The sequence below is a fragment of the Seriola aureovittata genome, chromosome 22, assembly GCF_021018895.1.
Source record: "Seriola aureovittata isolate HTS-2021-v1 ecotype China chromosome 22, ASM2101889v1, whole genome shotgun sequence".
NCBI lineage: Eukaryota > Metazoa > Chordata > Actinopteri > Carangiformes > Carangidae > Seriola > Seriola aureovittata.
Genome location: NC_079385.1, coordinates 18,226,805 through 18,242,802, shown reverse-complemented (window position 1 = coordinate 18,242,802; position 15,998 = coordinate 18,226,805). Strand labels below are relative to the sequence as shown.

Sequence of the window (15,998 nt, the reverse complement as noted above, 5' to 3'; positions counted from 1 at the left end):
GTTCATCCTTGAGTGCAAGTGAACGTTTGTGCGAGATTTGAAGAAATTCTATATCGTATTCACGGGGCCAAAACCATATTTTGTGAGCTCACCACGCCCTTGACCTTTGACCTTTAACCCCAAAAATCTAATGAGTTCATCTTTGAGTCCTAGTGAATGTTTATGCCAAATTTGAAGAAGTTCCTTCAATGTGTTAATGAGATATCGTGTCCACGAGAACGGGACGGACGAACGGACAACCTGAAAACAATATGGTGGCTCCGACTGTCGCCGGCGCAGAGGAGCAACAAATATAAAGTTAAACAGTTTAGATGTTTAAACAATAAGACGGAGGATGGAGGAGCCGACACTGATCATTTCCGACCCTGATCATGTGGATGAAACCTGGGTGAACGATGGTTCACCTCCGTCGGTTACGTACATGACAGTTTAAACAGTGTGTCAGTGTAAAGCAGTCAGATGTTCCACTGAGGTTTTGTTCTGCTGTTTGCTTCATTACAAAGGCAGCCAACAACACAAGCACACTGTCCAGGTGCACCAGCATGAATACACACACACACACACACACACACACACACACACACACAAACACAAACACACGGCTGGTTCATTTAACTTTCAGACAGTGACAGTAAAGCCCACTTTAAACACCGAGTGCAACACAAGACCCAAAACAGCTGGGTTCTCGTCAAGTCAGCTATACTTAACACACACACACACACACACACACACACACACACACAGTTCACCCATGCATAACGAGAGCAAACAACACAGCCTATTTGAAGCAGCTTGAGCTTTTTACATTAAAATAGCCTCATGATTATGCATGCATGCTAAATTGCAGCTGAGCAGATCCACGGGGAGCGTTCCACTCTGCGTTATTTGTAAATAATAAAATCCACTCAGTGTGTTTCCTGTGTTACACTGTGAGTAATAAACACAGAAGAGGGACACACAGGATGTTTGGAGGCTACAGACGGACAGTTTGTAGGTCTGAACGCCCACGTCACCGCCGTTGAGTGTTTGTGACTGACGGGAGTCAAACTGGTCGTCAGTCCTGAAGCTCAACGGTTCAATTTATAAACAGTTATTTTCTTTATCACAAATACCGTGCAAAGCTTTGACCAGTTCAAGGGTCAATCAATCAACCAATCAATCAATCAATCAATCAATCAATCAGCTTCATATTAAAACTAATGCTATACACCGTCCCCAGGGCGGGGGAGGGTCGCGTTGGGTCGCCCTTATGTCCCGCTGGGGTTCCTGGACGTGTTGCCACCACTTCATCATTTCACATTGTTAAATCATAATTAATAATATTATTATAATATAACATAAATAACACATATTCATACTAGTCATAACACCACCACACTCTTATCATCATTATTTAATTACATTCACAATATTAAATTAGCATATTTATTTGTGGTGAGATTTATTATTATTAATAATTTTTTTCTTTTTGATATTATATACATTTATTATCATTATTATTATTATTATTATTATTATTATTATTATTATATATTGTTTTGTTTGAGACCCTTTTTCCTGTTTTATTAATAGTGAATTTGTGCATTGATTATTGCCTTTATTGATGATATAATACAGCTCTGTAGGAAAGTAAAGAAGTTGTAGCTATTAAACACTTTTATATTTTGTCTGAGCTTTTTTTACTTTAAAAACTAGTTACATTTTTTTTGAGTTAAATACTAAATTCTGGCATTTAAGAAGCTTAAGTGTGTGTTAAATGAATCACACGAGGTGAAGTGTATGAATGTGTGTGTGTGTGTGTGTGTGTGTGTGTGTGTGCAGTACACTGCCTGTATGGTTCTTACTTGTTTGTGCACTCCAGAGTTTCCACTTTCCTGCGTAGTTCGTTGTTTTCGTTGGAGCAGGTCTCCACCCTGTGGTCAGACAGGAGAACTGCAGGGTCAGTGGCTACATCTCCACACAATGTCAATTATTTTCATTTTGCATGACTTTTATATTATTACATAATATTATATGGTCTCAATTTTTGTTTATGCTGCAGATATTTCAGATTTATTTTTTCAATTAAATTTTTATTCCACATTATTTACAGAGTTAAAATTCAACCTGAATGTACAAGAAATCCAAGTTATTGAATGATTCAAGGTCAAAACATCAAACAGAAAATTATTTAAAAGCTTTAAAATATAAGATTTCTTCATTTGTACAATAAAAAAAAAACTAATTGCAAAAACTCTAAATGAGAAACTGATAATTAAATTAACAGAACTCAGGATTTGCTCATTAAAGTAGCAGCAGTAATTATGTGATATAGTATGAAGTCGGTTTGTTCCTGCAGAGTGATTCAGGTGTTTTTTCGATACAGTTTATGATGATAGGATGAAGAAGAGGAAGACTCACTTCTTCTCCAGAGCGTCCATGTACTCCTTCTTCTTCCTGCGACTCTCCTGAGCTGAAATCTGAGAGAGAGAGAGAGAGAGAGAGAGAGAGAGAGAGAGAGAGAGAGACACTTGCTCATTCATGAGTATTTTATTCAGTTTATTCGTGTTTGTAAACACAGACATATCTGACTGAGAGAAGTGACGTAGTTAGACGCTGTAACTACGCTGGTATTGAAAGTTATTATGACACGTCGGGCAGATAAATGAGTCCAGGCTGAAGTTTGTACCTTGTTCTTGATTTTCCTGCGGATCTTCTTCAGCGCCTTCTCCTCGGCCTTGGTGAGCGGCAGCTTGGTGGGAACGGGGTAACCTTCGGCCACCAGGGTGCGACGCTCCTCCTCGGTCAGGATCAGCGGCCCTGAGCCCTGCAGCTTCTACACACACACACACACACACAAACATAAAACTGGTGTTTAACAACAGGAAACTTGTGGATGAGATAAGACGTGTAATTAGTGTTGAAGTGCTTATGCAACTAAAAAATCTAAAAGCGGTGTGGCGACACTTTGAGGCACATTGTCGTTCTGGTATCCAGAGACCATCACAGCACTTACGTGAGGAGCGGTGAGCAGGGGGGAGTTGGACAGGGAGGAGGCGGCGCGGGGCGACACCTTCAGGCTGGCCTGGGATGGGGAGGGGCTGGTGGGGGAGGTGGGGCAGGAGAGGCCGGGCGTGGCGTGGACGGGGCTCTGGCTGCCCTCCGAGTCACTGCCGTGGGAACTGGGAGGAGTGGGAGGCATCTGCAGAGACTCCAGACCTGAAGCACGACGAGACAGAGGTTTTATGAGTATTTCAGACTTGGAGGCAATTTGTATCTGACCTCTGGTGACCTCGAGTGGTCACTGACCTCAGCATTGCATTTTTCCATCACTCTCCGTTATAATCATGTATATCTTTGCCCATATTGCATTTTTGTTCTCACAAAGACGCTTATTTGCTGCTGTGTTTTGCTCAGAGCACCAGTTTTGCAGGGGGGGGGGGGCTGCAGACCCCACAGTTTATTATTATTATTATTATTATTATTATTATGAGCTGCTGGACACCTGAATCTATCATCAAAAATAATTATCTATTTATTGAGGATTACAAATGTGAATGATTTTCTTTTCTTAATTTATGGAACAATACAAATATAAATAAAATAAAAAAGTGTAATATCCTTTTGGTTGTTAAGAGAAAAAAGTTTATAGAGATATTTCTGAGGGTTACACACGTGAATAATTTTCTTCTCTATTTGTGAGAAGCTTCATTGATAAGATTATAAACTGGCAGATAGAAGCATTTTGCAGTTAAACTCCATGGTTTATAAAAACACTGGAGAAAGTTTCACGTTCATCATAAAAATCCACAATAACTTTCTGTATACAAGATTATCTGCTGCACTATTAAGTAAATGCTTCGACTTCCTCGTCTCAGCTCTCAGGTGTGTGTGAGCAGACGGCCAGCAGAGGTCCTCGCAGCGTCATGTGACTGATGCGCAACAGCAGGAAGTGAGAGATTCTGACCTTTGGGTGAAAGATTGAGAAACTGATCCACTTCATGAGGCTCCAGTTTAATCTGAGGGATGATATTCTCCTCTTTTATCTGCGGGAAACAGGAAAGAAGAAGAAGAAGAAGAAGAAGAAGAAGAAGAAGAAGAAGAAGGTTACACACCATGAAAAATGTCTGAAAATGTTTCATCCTGAGTCTCTCGTCTCTCACCTTGATGCCTTTGCCCTGGTGTTGGCTGGTGACTGCGGTCTGAGCTGGGGTGGCGGCGGGGGCCACGGCAGGGCGCTCAGGTGCTTGGGCCCCCTCGCTAGAGGCCAGAGACAGGGAGAGGGTGGGGAGGAGGGAGGGGGTCTCGCACAGGAGGCCTTCAATAACTTCCTCCTGCTCCATGGGCCACTCGGCCGAATCCCCATCAGACTCTGCTGCAGAACAGACACGGATCATTGACACTGTCTTTACTGACACTGAGTCCTTTTTGTACATTTCACACCAACATCCAACATCTTTATCTCTATGTTTCTTTCCTTTATCTGTGATATAACCAAAAAATGAGGCTGTGATGTGTACCTGCGTGTGTTTATATAACAGGTATGTATCTGGTGGCATGTATGAGGGAGAGGGTCATTCATCACTATTTAACATAACATTATATTATCTGTACGTTTCTGCGGTTGCTAATTTTCTGATCCCATGTTTGTTCATCACTTTATAATCTGTAGAAGCGAAAGAACCAGAACTAACAGACACTGTAGAACAATTATTTTATTTCTGTTGATAGAGGAAGATTCATTTGAACTAGTTTCATTCTCAGTTTATTACATTTTTTGGTCATTTTTAAAAAAAAATATCTTTCCAATAATATAAAAATCAGCTTGTTTTGACTCCCTTTGTCGTCCATATGGAAAAAGTGATTGATGGTGAAAAACACACCAACATCTGTCTGAAGTTTGGTAACACCAGCTGACATCATCCACCTGTCTCACCTGCGTCACTGCCTTGCTCTCCGGTCAGGTGCGACAGGGGCGACTGTGGCCGGCTGTCCCCGCAGAGCGAGTAGCTGTGCTCGGCGGTGATGTGAGGGGGCAGAGGGGAGGACGGGGACAGGTCCGCTCCGTCCTCGCCCTCCATGGCCTCCACTCCGCCCCTCACCCCGGAGAGGAAGGGGTCGCTGAGCAGCTGGCCCAGCAAAGCATCCTGGGACAGGTCGTCGAGGAGCTCGGAGAAGTGCTGCACAGAGGAGACAGAGAGGAGGATGTTTAATACGAGGCCTCACACAGACGGATAATTATAGAAAGGCTGTGACTAATACTGTAGCTGGGAGTCTATGACACAGAGCGTGCAATTACAGACTCTTTAATTTTTTATTGCCACCTTTCCTTGAAGCCCCCCCCCCCCCCCCCCCCCCCAGGAAACACTAAAGCAGCCAATCAGAAACCTTTAAAACCGTCTTTCACTTAAAACAAACAACCCCATCAATCAGTGTGTCTCTGTCTATGTGTGATTCTCAGTGTGGTGATACATTCACAAAACACACTCCTCTACCCTTAACTCCATCTTTCATCCCCCCCCCCCCACATTCCTGCAGCTGCATTCTTCTTCTCTGAACAAGGGGAGTGTGTGTAGATCTCCCTCCGTGATCAGGTGTTATGACTGGTGTAAACAAAACGCAGCCAAAGCAAAACCTTGGCGGTGATGTGTTGAATACATACTCTGTGTGTGTGTGTGTGTGTGTGTGTGTGTGTGTGTGTGTGTGTGGTATGTCCTCTAACAGGAAACTTGTGCATAAGGCCTCTAATTAGCATTCAATTAGCATTTAGCAAATCGTCTTGGCCTTACGTTTCATATAAAAAAACATCCACACGAAGGCTGCAGTTAATATTAACGTTCATTATCTGCTGAGATTTTTTCCTGATTAGTTGATTAATCATCAAATGTTAGGAACAAGTGAGATAATAAGTCGACAGTGATATAAAACAAAATCAGCAAATCCTCGTTTAAAGAAGCTGAAACCAGAGAATAATTGATATTTTTGTTGCTGTTGATCAACTAATTAATTAACTGAAGTGTCAGCTCAGTGCCATCATTATCCCAGCATAGTTGATCTTCCCTATCATCATTATTATTATTATTATTATTATTATTACTTTGTCACTGACGAGCCTCCGTACCTCAGTCTTTCCTATGAGACCTGCTCTCTGTATTTTGTAATATGCAGAACTTGCTATAAATCAAACATATTTTGGATCATTTTTGTGCCACGTTGTGGTCGACTGCTGTCAGTTTGCACATGTGACAAATTCTCTTTTAGATTATTTATTCATGTGTTTTGTTGAAATTGGGAATTACATCATGTTTACACCCATGAGCCAAAAACACAACATCATCTTCTGTGTGTATCATGTTGTTCGGGGACAGAACGGTGTTTTTATCCATATGAAAACTTCACGGTTCTCCAGTCCTGTCCTGACTTGAACTCAATGCACCAAGAGAATGGGAAAAAATTTCTGATGTAACTTCGAGTTGTGTTACCAGGCAGACTACACTGAATGTGTCCAATGGAAATATTAGCCATATGGGACCAGTCTGGGCTCAGCCAATGAGAGGGAAACAAGCCATTTAAATCAGACACACATGAAATAGAGACAAAGAAAGAAAGGAGGTTCTGCTGATTTAGAAAAAGACAATCTACAGTTTAAGTACGTTATCTTTAGTTATGTAACGTCAGACAAAAGAGGGATGACATGGACGGGACAGATGGATGAAGCGAGAGTGAAATCAAGATGGAGGAAAGGAGGAAACAGGAGGAGGGCGGACGGCCGAGCGCCAAGCATGTGGCTTTGATTACAGTCGGAAAAGAAGAGGACTCGACCTCCAGTATTTTCTCTTCGTCACGCTCAGAGTGAAATGACCTCCTCACTTCATAAACACACAGCACACTCCTGCCGCCGTATGCTGCCCTACAAGGCCCGATCTCAGGCCTCTGCTGGTGTGTGTGTGTGTGTGTGTGTGTGTGTGTGTCATGCAAACACTGACAGCGTACCGTGAATCTACTAAAGGGAGGAGGGGGCAAATATTTACACATTTATCCACCAGTGGGTCCTTTTCTAACTTTATGCAAAGACCTTAAGAGCATGTCGCTGAAAACAAGCCCACGATATGAATGTAGTAATAAATACTGTGAAAGTGCACGTGCCACATCACGAGCAAACATTTACAATAGTTTACAACGTTTTACCTCCTCCCCGAGCGTCTCCTGGCAACAACTAAATCTCCACGGTTACCGGGAGCCATCAAACTGTGGCTGATATTATCACACCCCTTCAGATCTTTGTACCCACACACACACACACACACACACACACACACACACAGACAGTCGTGGGCTTTGCTGTGATGATGACAGTAATTATAATTTCAGCTCAAATTAATAAAATACCAGCTGTTGCTTTTCAGCAGCTAAACTGAAAAACATGAAAATAAAAAAAAAAAGCTTTAGGTTTTTGAAAATCCCCCAAAAAAAGTTTTAAAAATATCATGTTGAAAAATGAAATGAAGGAAATCCTGTACGTGCATTTTAAACAGGAGTATGGTGATAAAAGCTGATTATAAAAGTTGATGTTTCTCCGGTATCACAGGAAGTTAATTCAACATCACCCTGAAATATTCTGGTTTATCGATGATCAACTATCGGACAAACTGTTCCAATTTTAACGTGTTTAAGTTGATGTCAAAAGATTTATAACTTTTGCTGTCAACTTTAAATTTTCTTGATTTTTCTTGTACAGTTGTACTGAAATAGACCTGAAAAAAAGTCATGTTTTTGCTTGAAAAAGAATTTTAACGTTTAGTTGATTATCAAAATATTAAGTGACTAATTGTTGCAGCTATAAACTGAAATATAAAACTTTGCCAAATGTTTTACTATTTTCTGGTTCATGTAGAAATGATCATGAGATGCTTAAAAAGATGTAAGAAATCCAGGTTTGGTTTCAGCTCAAAAAGAGGAAAAAAAACATCACGATGGGAAAAGAAAAAGGGCGTAGTTTTAACGGAGGAGTAATTACACAGAAAACCACTTTTAAACACAAAACTGAGACATAGTTTGTGGTTTGTTTGACCTTTGACACCGCCCTTTTCGCCTCTTTGCCTTTTTTCTCTTTACAATACAGCAGGACGGCTCTCAATAAAAATCACCTTTTAAAATCATCTCAGAAATAAATAAATGATCCGTCCAGCGTGAGGACGCAGACGGGGATAAATCCTTGTCTTGTTCAGGGACAGGAAACGGGTTGAGGTCCGTGAAAACAGAACCACGCCAAGGCTTTTATAGACTCCCTGTCATTTCTGCATGTGGAGTGTGCGGTTGTGGTTGTGTGAAAGAAAAAAGAAGCAGTCGGCCCGGGCTGCTGCAGCATCAGTCACCGGGGCAGGGTGTAACTCATCACACACACACAACAGAAACCTCTTTGTCTTTGCAGACCAACAGTGAGGTGTTATTTAGGGCCGGCTGTAACTCTACACTCTCCAGCTGGGAAACAGAAGGAGCTGAAGCCTGAATGGGAAAACTGGGAGTTTAAACTGGAACTAGGGCAACAATCAGTAGGTCACCAGCTCCTCTGAAGGAACAAGTGGTGATAACAAAGAGGTTATATCCTCATATTTTCCTGTATAAAAAATCACATAATAAGAAGCAGGGAACACTGCTGAAAGTGCAGATCGTAATCTTTTAATTGAAGCCACGATGAAGGGCTGCAGATGGAGAAGGAAATGCAGAGCGATTTCCTCCAGCAGCAGAAATCTTGTGTTATGCAAACAGACACAAAACCTTTTGTAAACCCTTTGCGAGCTTAGCTTTACTTCATCTGTGCCTGATCCTAATCGAATCAGAGAACGAAGCGATGAATTGAAAACTGGGTCAGAAGTCTGTTGAACAAAGAGCAAATTAAGCGTTTCAATTAGCTGGATTGTTTATGGCACCATGGGGATTGACTGGAGGGTCGACGGCGACGCCCCACCGCTGTGAAGTTCCTGGTTTTACAGTTCAAACAGAAAAACTTTGTGTCGGGAAATAATCACAATAAAACTACAACCCATCCAGCCTCAGTTCACAGGATTGTGAGTTCAGTAAACAAAACAATCATAGTTAGTGTCTCTAAATGGAGCTATTGCTACATAGCTAACATTAGCATTAGCGGCTGTTTACTTTCCAGTCTAGAAGAAACATTGTGATTAATTCCTTTACTCAACAACAGCTGTCTCCATTGGTGGAAAACAACCCTCCTGTTTTGCTTCTATTTCTATCGCTTCTTTTCTCCTATTGAAGTTAGCATGCTACCCAGCTAGCTCCAGCCCAGTTGCCCTGACTCGTCACTTTCCGATACCGAGTCACTGTAGCGTCCAATATCTGAAGACGTGGTGCTGTTCAGAGGACGTATTATAACCTCTTGTGTTATGAAGACAACGATGACTGAAGCTCTTGGCAAGACTCATAAGTAAACAGCTGCTAATGCTAACGCTAGCTATGTAGCAATAGCAAAACTGGCTAGGTTAGGAGCAGGGGCGTCATTTCATCTACCAAGCTACATCCAAGAACAACAATGCTAGAAGCTAATGATTAGCAGTTATCGCAACTCTTAAATTGACATATTAACGTTAAATATATTCCTATCTGCAACCGTAGCTTCTATTACAACCAAAAACGTCCCTGACATGTCATTGATTTATTGATTCCCGTCAACAAATCAGCAACATTAACACGATATCTGACTAAATGTCTGATTGTCGGCCTGTTTCAGGAATGGTTTTTACAATATATTTGTTGTGTGGATCAATCAATTCTCTGCTAGGAAGTAGTAACATAAATATAGATAAAACTATATGTTATGGAGAATTAGTCTGTTGTTATTCTAAGTTACTCTTGATTTAGACATTGCCAGTTTTAAATCACTTTCTTCTTTTTTTTATAATTTTTTACTATTTGCACTTCATTTTTGGACATTTTGTCTGTGTTAACACATTAAACACTAATTAATCCCAAAGTTTTGGTTTAATTGACTAATTTTGACATTAGAATATATAGTTTTAGTAGTAAAACTAAGCCTATTCAACTCTATTAGGAAGCAATCACTGAAATATTATACTTTTCAGAAACAGCTGATTGATCTATTTTTCAAAAGTTTTGATTATAAGATAAGAAAAAAAACTTTAGTGAAGTTTATACTATTAAATATGAATAAATGCCACAGCGTCATGTGACTTAGTGAAGGCTAAAGTGTTAACATGGAGCATCAATGTACTTCTCGTCAACTGGGAAGTAAACCAGTCAGACGTTCTTCTAAAAAACAAAAATGGTGAAATCCTACAACAACTAGTTAGCAGTGAGTGAGAAGGCTTGTCAATAAAAGCCTGGACAGCTGTGTGGGTCACTGGTTAGCAGCTTAATGAAGGGTCTGACAGCGGGAGGGGAGGGAAGGAATGTCCTCTCGGCCCTGTGATTCTGCTGTAACTGAGGATCTGTGTGTGCGTCTGTTTTAACCCTTAACGGCCACAGTTTTAAAGAAGTAAGACCAGGAAGAGGAAAGTGTGATGATGTAACACCTTCCTCTCACTGAGAAGCCAAACCAGATGTGAGAGAGAGAGAGAGAGAGAGAGAGAGAGAGAGAGAGAGAGAGAGAGAGCTGGAAAAAATGTCTGACAGAACCCCACTGAGGCCTGAGGGTCATTTATCTCCAGTGTGTTTCCAGCTGAGTGTGTATTTGTATGTGTACCTTGCCCTGGACTCATCTGAGTGTACTTTTGTTGATGACACATACACACACACACACACACACACACACACACACACACACACACACACACACACACACACACACACACACACATACACTCATAAAAAATAAAGGCAAACACACACTCTCACCCACAATGAATTCATATCAAGATAAATTCAGTGACTCGTTGCGTTTGATTTGGATCCAGGTTGCTGGTTTGTGGCAGCCTCCAGCACAGATCACAGATCACCGACACGTGTCCCATCACAACCAGATAACCAGTATTAAAGGTTGAAGACGTATCTGAGTGTTAATCTACACACTGAACTGTCAGTCTGCTTCAAAGTGATCAGAGTCCTTATCGTCAATAACAGTGAAGAAAAGGGACAAGACTTCATTTATTTGAACTCTGGTGAAACAAACTTTGGTAAATCAACCTTTAAAAACAACATCCATTACAATTTTCCTAAAGCCATTAATATAAAAACAACTATTTGGAAAATAGTCAAGTTATTAAGTTATTAAGTATTATAAAAGGGTAAAGAGTTGTAAATGTTATTAAGTTATTAATAAATAATAATAATAATAATAAACATTGGGTTTCTTTCTGACGACTTTCTTTTTAATACGTCTTTAATGGATGACTTTCCCAGAAGGTCAAAGGTCAAACTCTCAAACTTTCTGATGAATTAAAGCGATAAAAAGAGAAAGCAGGTGTATCGACGCAGGATTTCTATACATAAGTTCAACTTGCCTTCCTTATAAAGGAGTCGAGTGTCTGGACCAACAAAGGTCCTGCAGTCATACTCTACTTTGGTCCGAATGATTATGATGTAAAACATCCAAAGCATGATGCTGCTGCACGGACATTTAACACAAACCATCGCTATACAAGCCTTTTTTGGCCAAGAAAGAGAAAGCGTGTCCTTCCAGGTTTTTCCTTGGAAGAAACAGGAACATGTTACAAGTGAATTTACAGCTCTCTTTATTCTAGGAGAGTCACTCCTGCACTTCTGCCCCAGCTTGTTTAAAAGCTTCGCTCAGCTGTATTTTGTGGTAAATGTCCTTCATTTTGTCTCCCAGCTGGTCGGACATGCTCGTAAAAATCCAGTTCCTCTACCTCCTGCAGCCGATTCCCACCGCTCTGCTCGACTTCCCAAAACACTTGAAGATAACGAGAGCACAACATTTGCATATTTGACCCTCAGTTTTTTTTTCTGTGGTAACTGTTAATCATTGTTAGCATTCATGGCTGAAAGCGGTGGATCCCACTCCCGCAGCTGTGCGCCATGGAGGAATGCTAACAATGTGCACGAGCAGCAGGGATTCCTGCACAAGCTCCAAATACAATCTTTTAAATTTTAAGTGCAAAAAACAATATGTTGCATTAAACACAGCAGCGGCCTTTGACTTAAAATAAATTACAAAGATTTTGTCTTTTTTCCAACGTCCAAATCTATAGTGAAGCTAGTGAACGAATGAGGCAGTTTTTCTCTTCGTTCACCCTTCGAAAAACACAATTGTTTGTTGGATAAATTACTAGCGCGGTGGCTATTTTAGACGCTAGCTTCCTGTGTCAGAGCCTGAGTTTACTGCAGATACATACATGAAAAAATAGCTAAAAGAAAAAAGGTCGACTGGCAGAAATAACAACTTTTAAAACAACATATGTCTCCAAGCGACCGATACCCAGAGTCCTGTCAGACTGAGGAATGAAGTGAAACAACAGTCTGATAATCAGTGGGATTCATTCCCAACAAGATCCAAGAGCCACAAACTGCTGTTCCCGGCCCATAGATCGATAATCAATGTCTAATCAAACCGAAGACAAGACTTGCACCGTAACAAGCCAATACAAATCTCTGAATCCAGAACCGAAACCACGGGGACGTTTGCCAGATTTCAGCTGAGTCAGCCCACGCCGTGAGATAACGGTGACAGCGAACAGAGCCGTATATCGCCGTGGAAACACTTCACATCAGTTGTAACAGCACCGGGCATCGATACTGAGTCAGGACAACAAGACAAATCACAGGCCTCGGAGGGGCTCTGCTATCTGGGGCTTATCTGGAGGTGGTGGTGGGGGGGGGGGGGGCGACTGCAGGAGGCGAGCCCAGCAACAAGACTTCCTGTCTGGACTTAGACCGTCATCTTTAATGAATAACCCCCCCCCCCCCTGTGTATTTACGTATACTTGTTCCCACATGCAGACACACAAACAGCACATTTGTCTCCCTGACATCACCTCTTCCATAATGTCTGTCTGGTCCCCGGCCGTGAGCGAACTCCCGACGCTCGGCCAAAATGAGCTCGCCTCACAAAAATGTCCTCATTCGGAGGAGAGACTCTGGGCTGGTTCTCACAGGGATAAGAGCACGACACAGACACTCCCTGACCCAGATCCCACACATCTATCCCAGCTCCGTGTGCCAACAGGACGAGGCAACGAGGACACCAGGAAAAAACAAGATGATAATGGAAGAAGAAGTAAAGAATTTCTTTCAAGTTTCTCAGGAAGCGAGGAAATCCTGAGACGATTCAGGCTGCAACTAATGATTATTCTCATTTATCTGCCTTTTTTAAAAACTTTTTATTTACTGATGAATCATTACGTCTATAAAATGTCAGAAAAAGGTGAATATGAGAATTTCATGAAGCTTAAAGTGACATCTTCAATATTCAGTTTGCTGTAAAAGAGTGAAATCAGTGTAAAGTGAATATATTTTCCATTTTCTTCTGTTGGTTTGACAGAATGAGCTTCACAACAACATTATGTTTGGCTGTAGGAACTTATAATGGATGTTCAATAACGAAAACAACAACAAACAACCACCACACCTCTTTCTAGAGAGCTCTGAGGTGGATGCTTTGCCCCCCCCCCCCAACCCTCGGGGGCAGATTTCCTTCTCTGTGCAGGGTCAAAGGTCACACAGACTAATCACATACTTAGATTGAAGGTGAATCTTTGTGAAGAACTTTTCCCCCCTAAAATGCCTATAATGTATATTTAAAATCAGACACCATCCCGTCACTGTCGTCCACATACACTATCATTAAGTAGATGGTTTATATCGAATTAAAGATTCATTTATCTGCTTTGGCATGATTATATATTTGACTCCTTGCTTTAAATAAGAATGTGACGGAGGGTGGGGGGGTGATGGTTAACGGATGTAAACAACAGGATGTGAGAGAGAATAACAGTGGGCGTCACGTCCAGCCGAGCTGCGGGTGTTTACTCTCCACCCACAGGCGAGGACGCCAATACACAAAAACATGCGAGTGTGACAGAAGTCACAGCAGCTCCATCACAGAACGGTTTCCAAAGCTGCAACGTCCCTTTTTTTCCCTGTCGAACACTCGCTCGTCCTGGATCCATTAACGTTTCATGATTGTGGAGGAAAAAAGAAAGAAAAAAAAAAGGCCTTAATGTTGAAGTTTATGCGGAGGCACGACAGGAAATGGGTTCCAAATGGGAAGAGTGGGAAAAGTCAAAGTGCAAGACTATGAGTCAGTTGTTATCAGTGCACGTGTGTGTGTGTGTGTGTGTGTGTGTGTGTGTGAATCAGTAATACAGATGAGCAGCGGAGGCCTCAGACTGAGACGATAAAGAAACTCAGATTTCCAATATGACAAATGGAAAAACCGTCTCCTTCTCTGATTGTACAATCCCTCCTCCTCCTCCTGAGGCTTCCCAAAAGTTCAAAATTCAACCCCCAAAACACACACACACACACACACACACAGTTACACAAACTTTCCAGTCTTACTTTGTCACACTGACCGCTCATTCAGCACAACCCCCACTCTTCCCCCACAAACACACACACTGACCCTCCAGATGTTACACAACGACTTCACCAGACTCACACAGGCTTTTTCGGGTTGCTGTCTAAATTCCTGACTATAACAAATCCCATTAAAAAAAAACACAGAAGCTAATAATCAAGCGAAGCTATCGACGAGTATTCTTCTTCCTTTGAGCTCCACTGTTTCCACAAAATATTAAAAACACATTAATGAGCCTTATTGTTGCTCGGGGCGACAAGAACACACACACACACACACACACACTGTAGTTTATTTTGACTGACACACACCATCCTGCTCATGGAAAGACTGAAGTTTGTGTTAACAGTCCCTAACAACTGGACTGTTTCCTCCTGTTTGAGGAACGTTTGGTAAAAACTAGAGTTTTTAGTTTTTAGTTTTTGGTGAGAAAACACAAAAGTTGTGTTCGTTTACAGGAAAACTTTAAATGTAAAACATCATGTCAAAGTATCAGCAGACCATTAGTCCATCTATAACTCGACTTGCTGCCAAACAGCTGATAGATGCTGCAGAGACTCTGTTTATGTGAAACACAAGCACAACTGTCTTCCTATGTCTCTCTCTCATCCTCCCTCTCTCTCTTATCCTGCCCTCATCCTGTGTATACTTGTTTAAAACTGGGTCAACACACAATCTCTCTCTCTCTCACACACTCACACACACACACACACACACACACACACACACAGATGCATAACTTTTTCCATCTCTCCACTGTAACACTGACCGGTCATCAAGTACCATTACGCACGCGCACGCACACGCACACACACACACACACACACACACACACACACACACACACACACACACACACACACACACACACACACACACAGCTCCAGTGTGAACTCCTTCACCTCTTCTCCTCACACACTTAAGAGTTTTCTCCTTTTGTATTCATGACTTTTCTTCCTTCTCTCTTCTTCCTTTTGCATCAACACGTGTCGTCTGTAAATCGCTTCGTTGATTTAGTTTGGGTTTAGTTCCGTTTATCGTCTGGTCTCTTTGTGTTTTATCTGCTTGTTTCTGCAGGATAATCCCTCCAAACATTCGTTGTCAAGGTGAGTAAAGATCTCTGTTTTTTGTTTTGTTTTTTAATTGAAGGATTCCTCCCTCCACCTCCTGCTGGATGCTGGGTAAAATCTGGGTCAGTGCCGGTCTCGCTGAGCACCCCATAGCGAGCTTGTTAATCCTTAGAAAAGGCAAACACTCAGCGAAACTTGTTTGGGCGCGCCGCTGAACTTAATTCCTGTGTTAAAAGCAGCCAAGTGCTCGGCGAGCAGAAGAATACTTGAATGTCAAGTCACACACACGCTGAACTCTGCACGGATGAACGGGCTCGTTCAGGTGGAGCGATGAAGAGTTTTCCTCTGCAGGTAAACAAGGCAAAGGAACATTTGACTGATAAAAGTTTCAGACGGTTGATTAAACTTCCAAATATTCATATTCGTGCCAATGTTTT

At 41.7% G+C, this 15,998-nt stretch overlaps 1 protein-coding gene across 2 annotated transcripts in view; it reads right to left on the bottom strand.

The window, feature by feature from the left end:
• The window catches only part of creb3l2 (cAMP responsive element binding protein 3-like 2), a 33,401-nt gene that overhangs the window by 6,822 nt on the left and 10,581 nt on the right, over positions 1–15,998 (bottom strand). Inside the window, exons 2-8 of one of the 2 annotated variants that reach the window (XM_056367878.1) lie at positions 4,916–5,159; positions 4,143–4,354; positions 3,947–4,025; positions 2,996–3,198; positions 2,669–2,815; positions 2,401–2,459; positions 1,845–1,913 (exon numbers count right to left, since the gene is read on the bottom strand). In XM_056367878.1, the coding sequence (XP_056223853.1) occupies positions 1,845–1,913; positions 2,401–2,459; positions 2,669–2,815; positions 2,996–3,198; positions 3,947–4,025; positions 4,143–4,354; positions 4,916–5,159 (1,013 nt within the window). The remainder of the gene's footprint in view (positions 1–1,844; positions 1,914–2,400; positions 2,460–2,668; positions 2,816–2,995; positions 3,199–3,946; positions 4,026–4,142; positions 4,355–4,915; positions 5,160–15,998) is intronic. The other variant, XM_056367879.1, reaches the window with a different exon arrangement.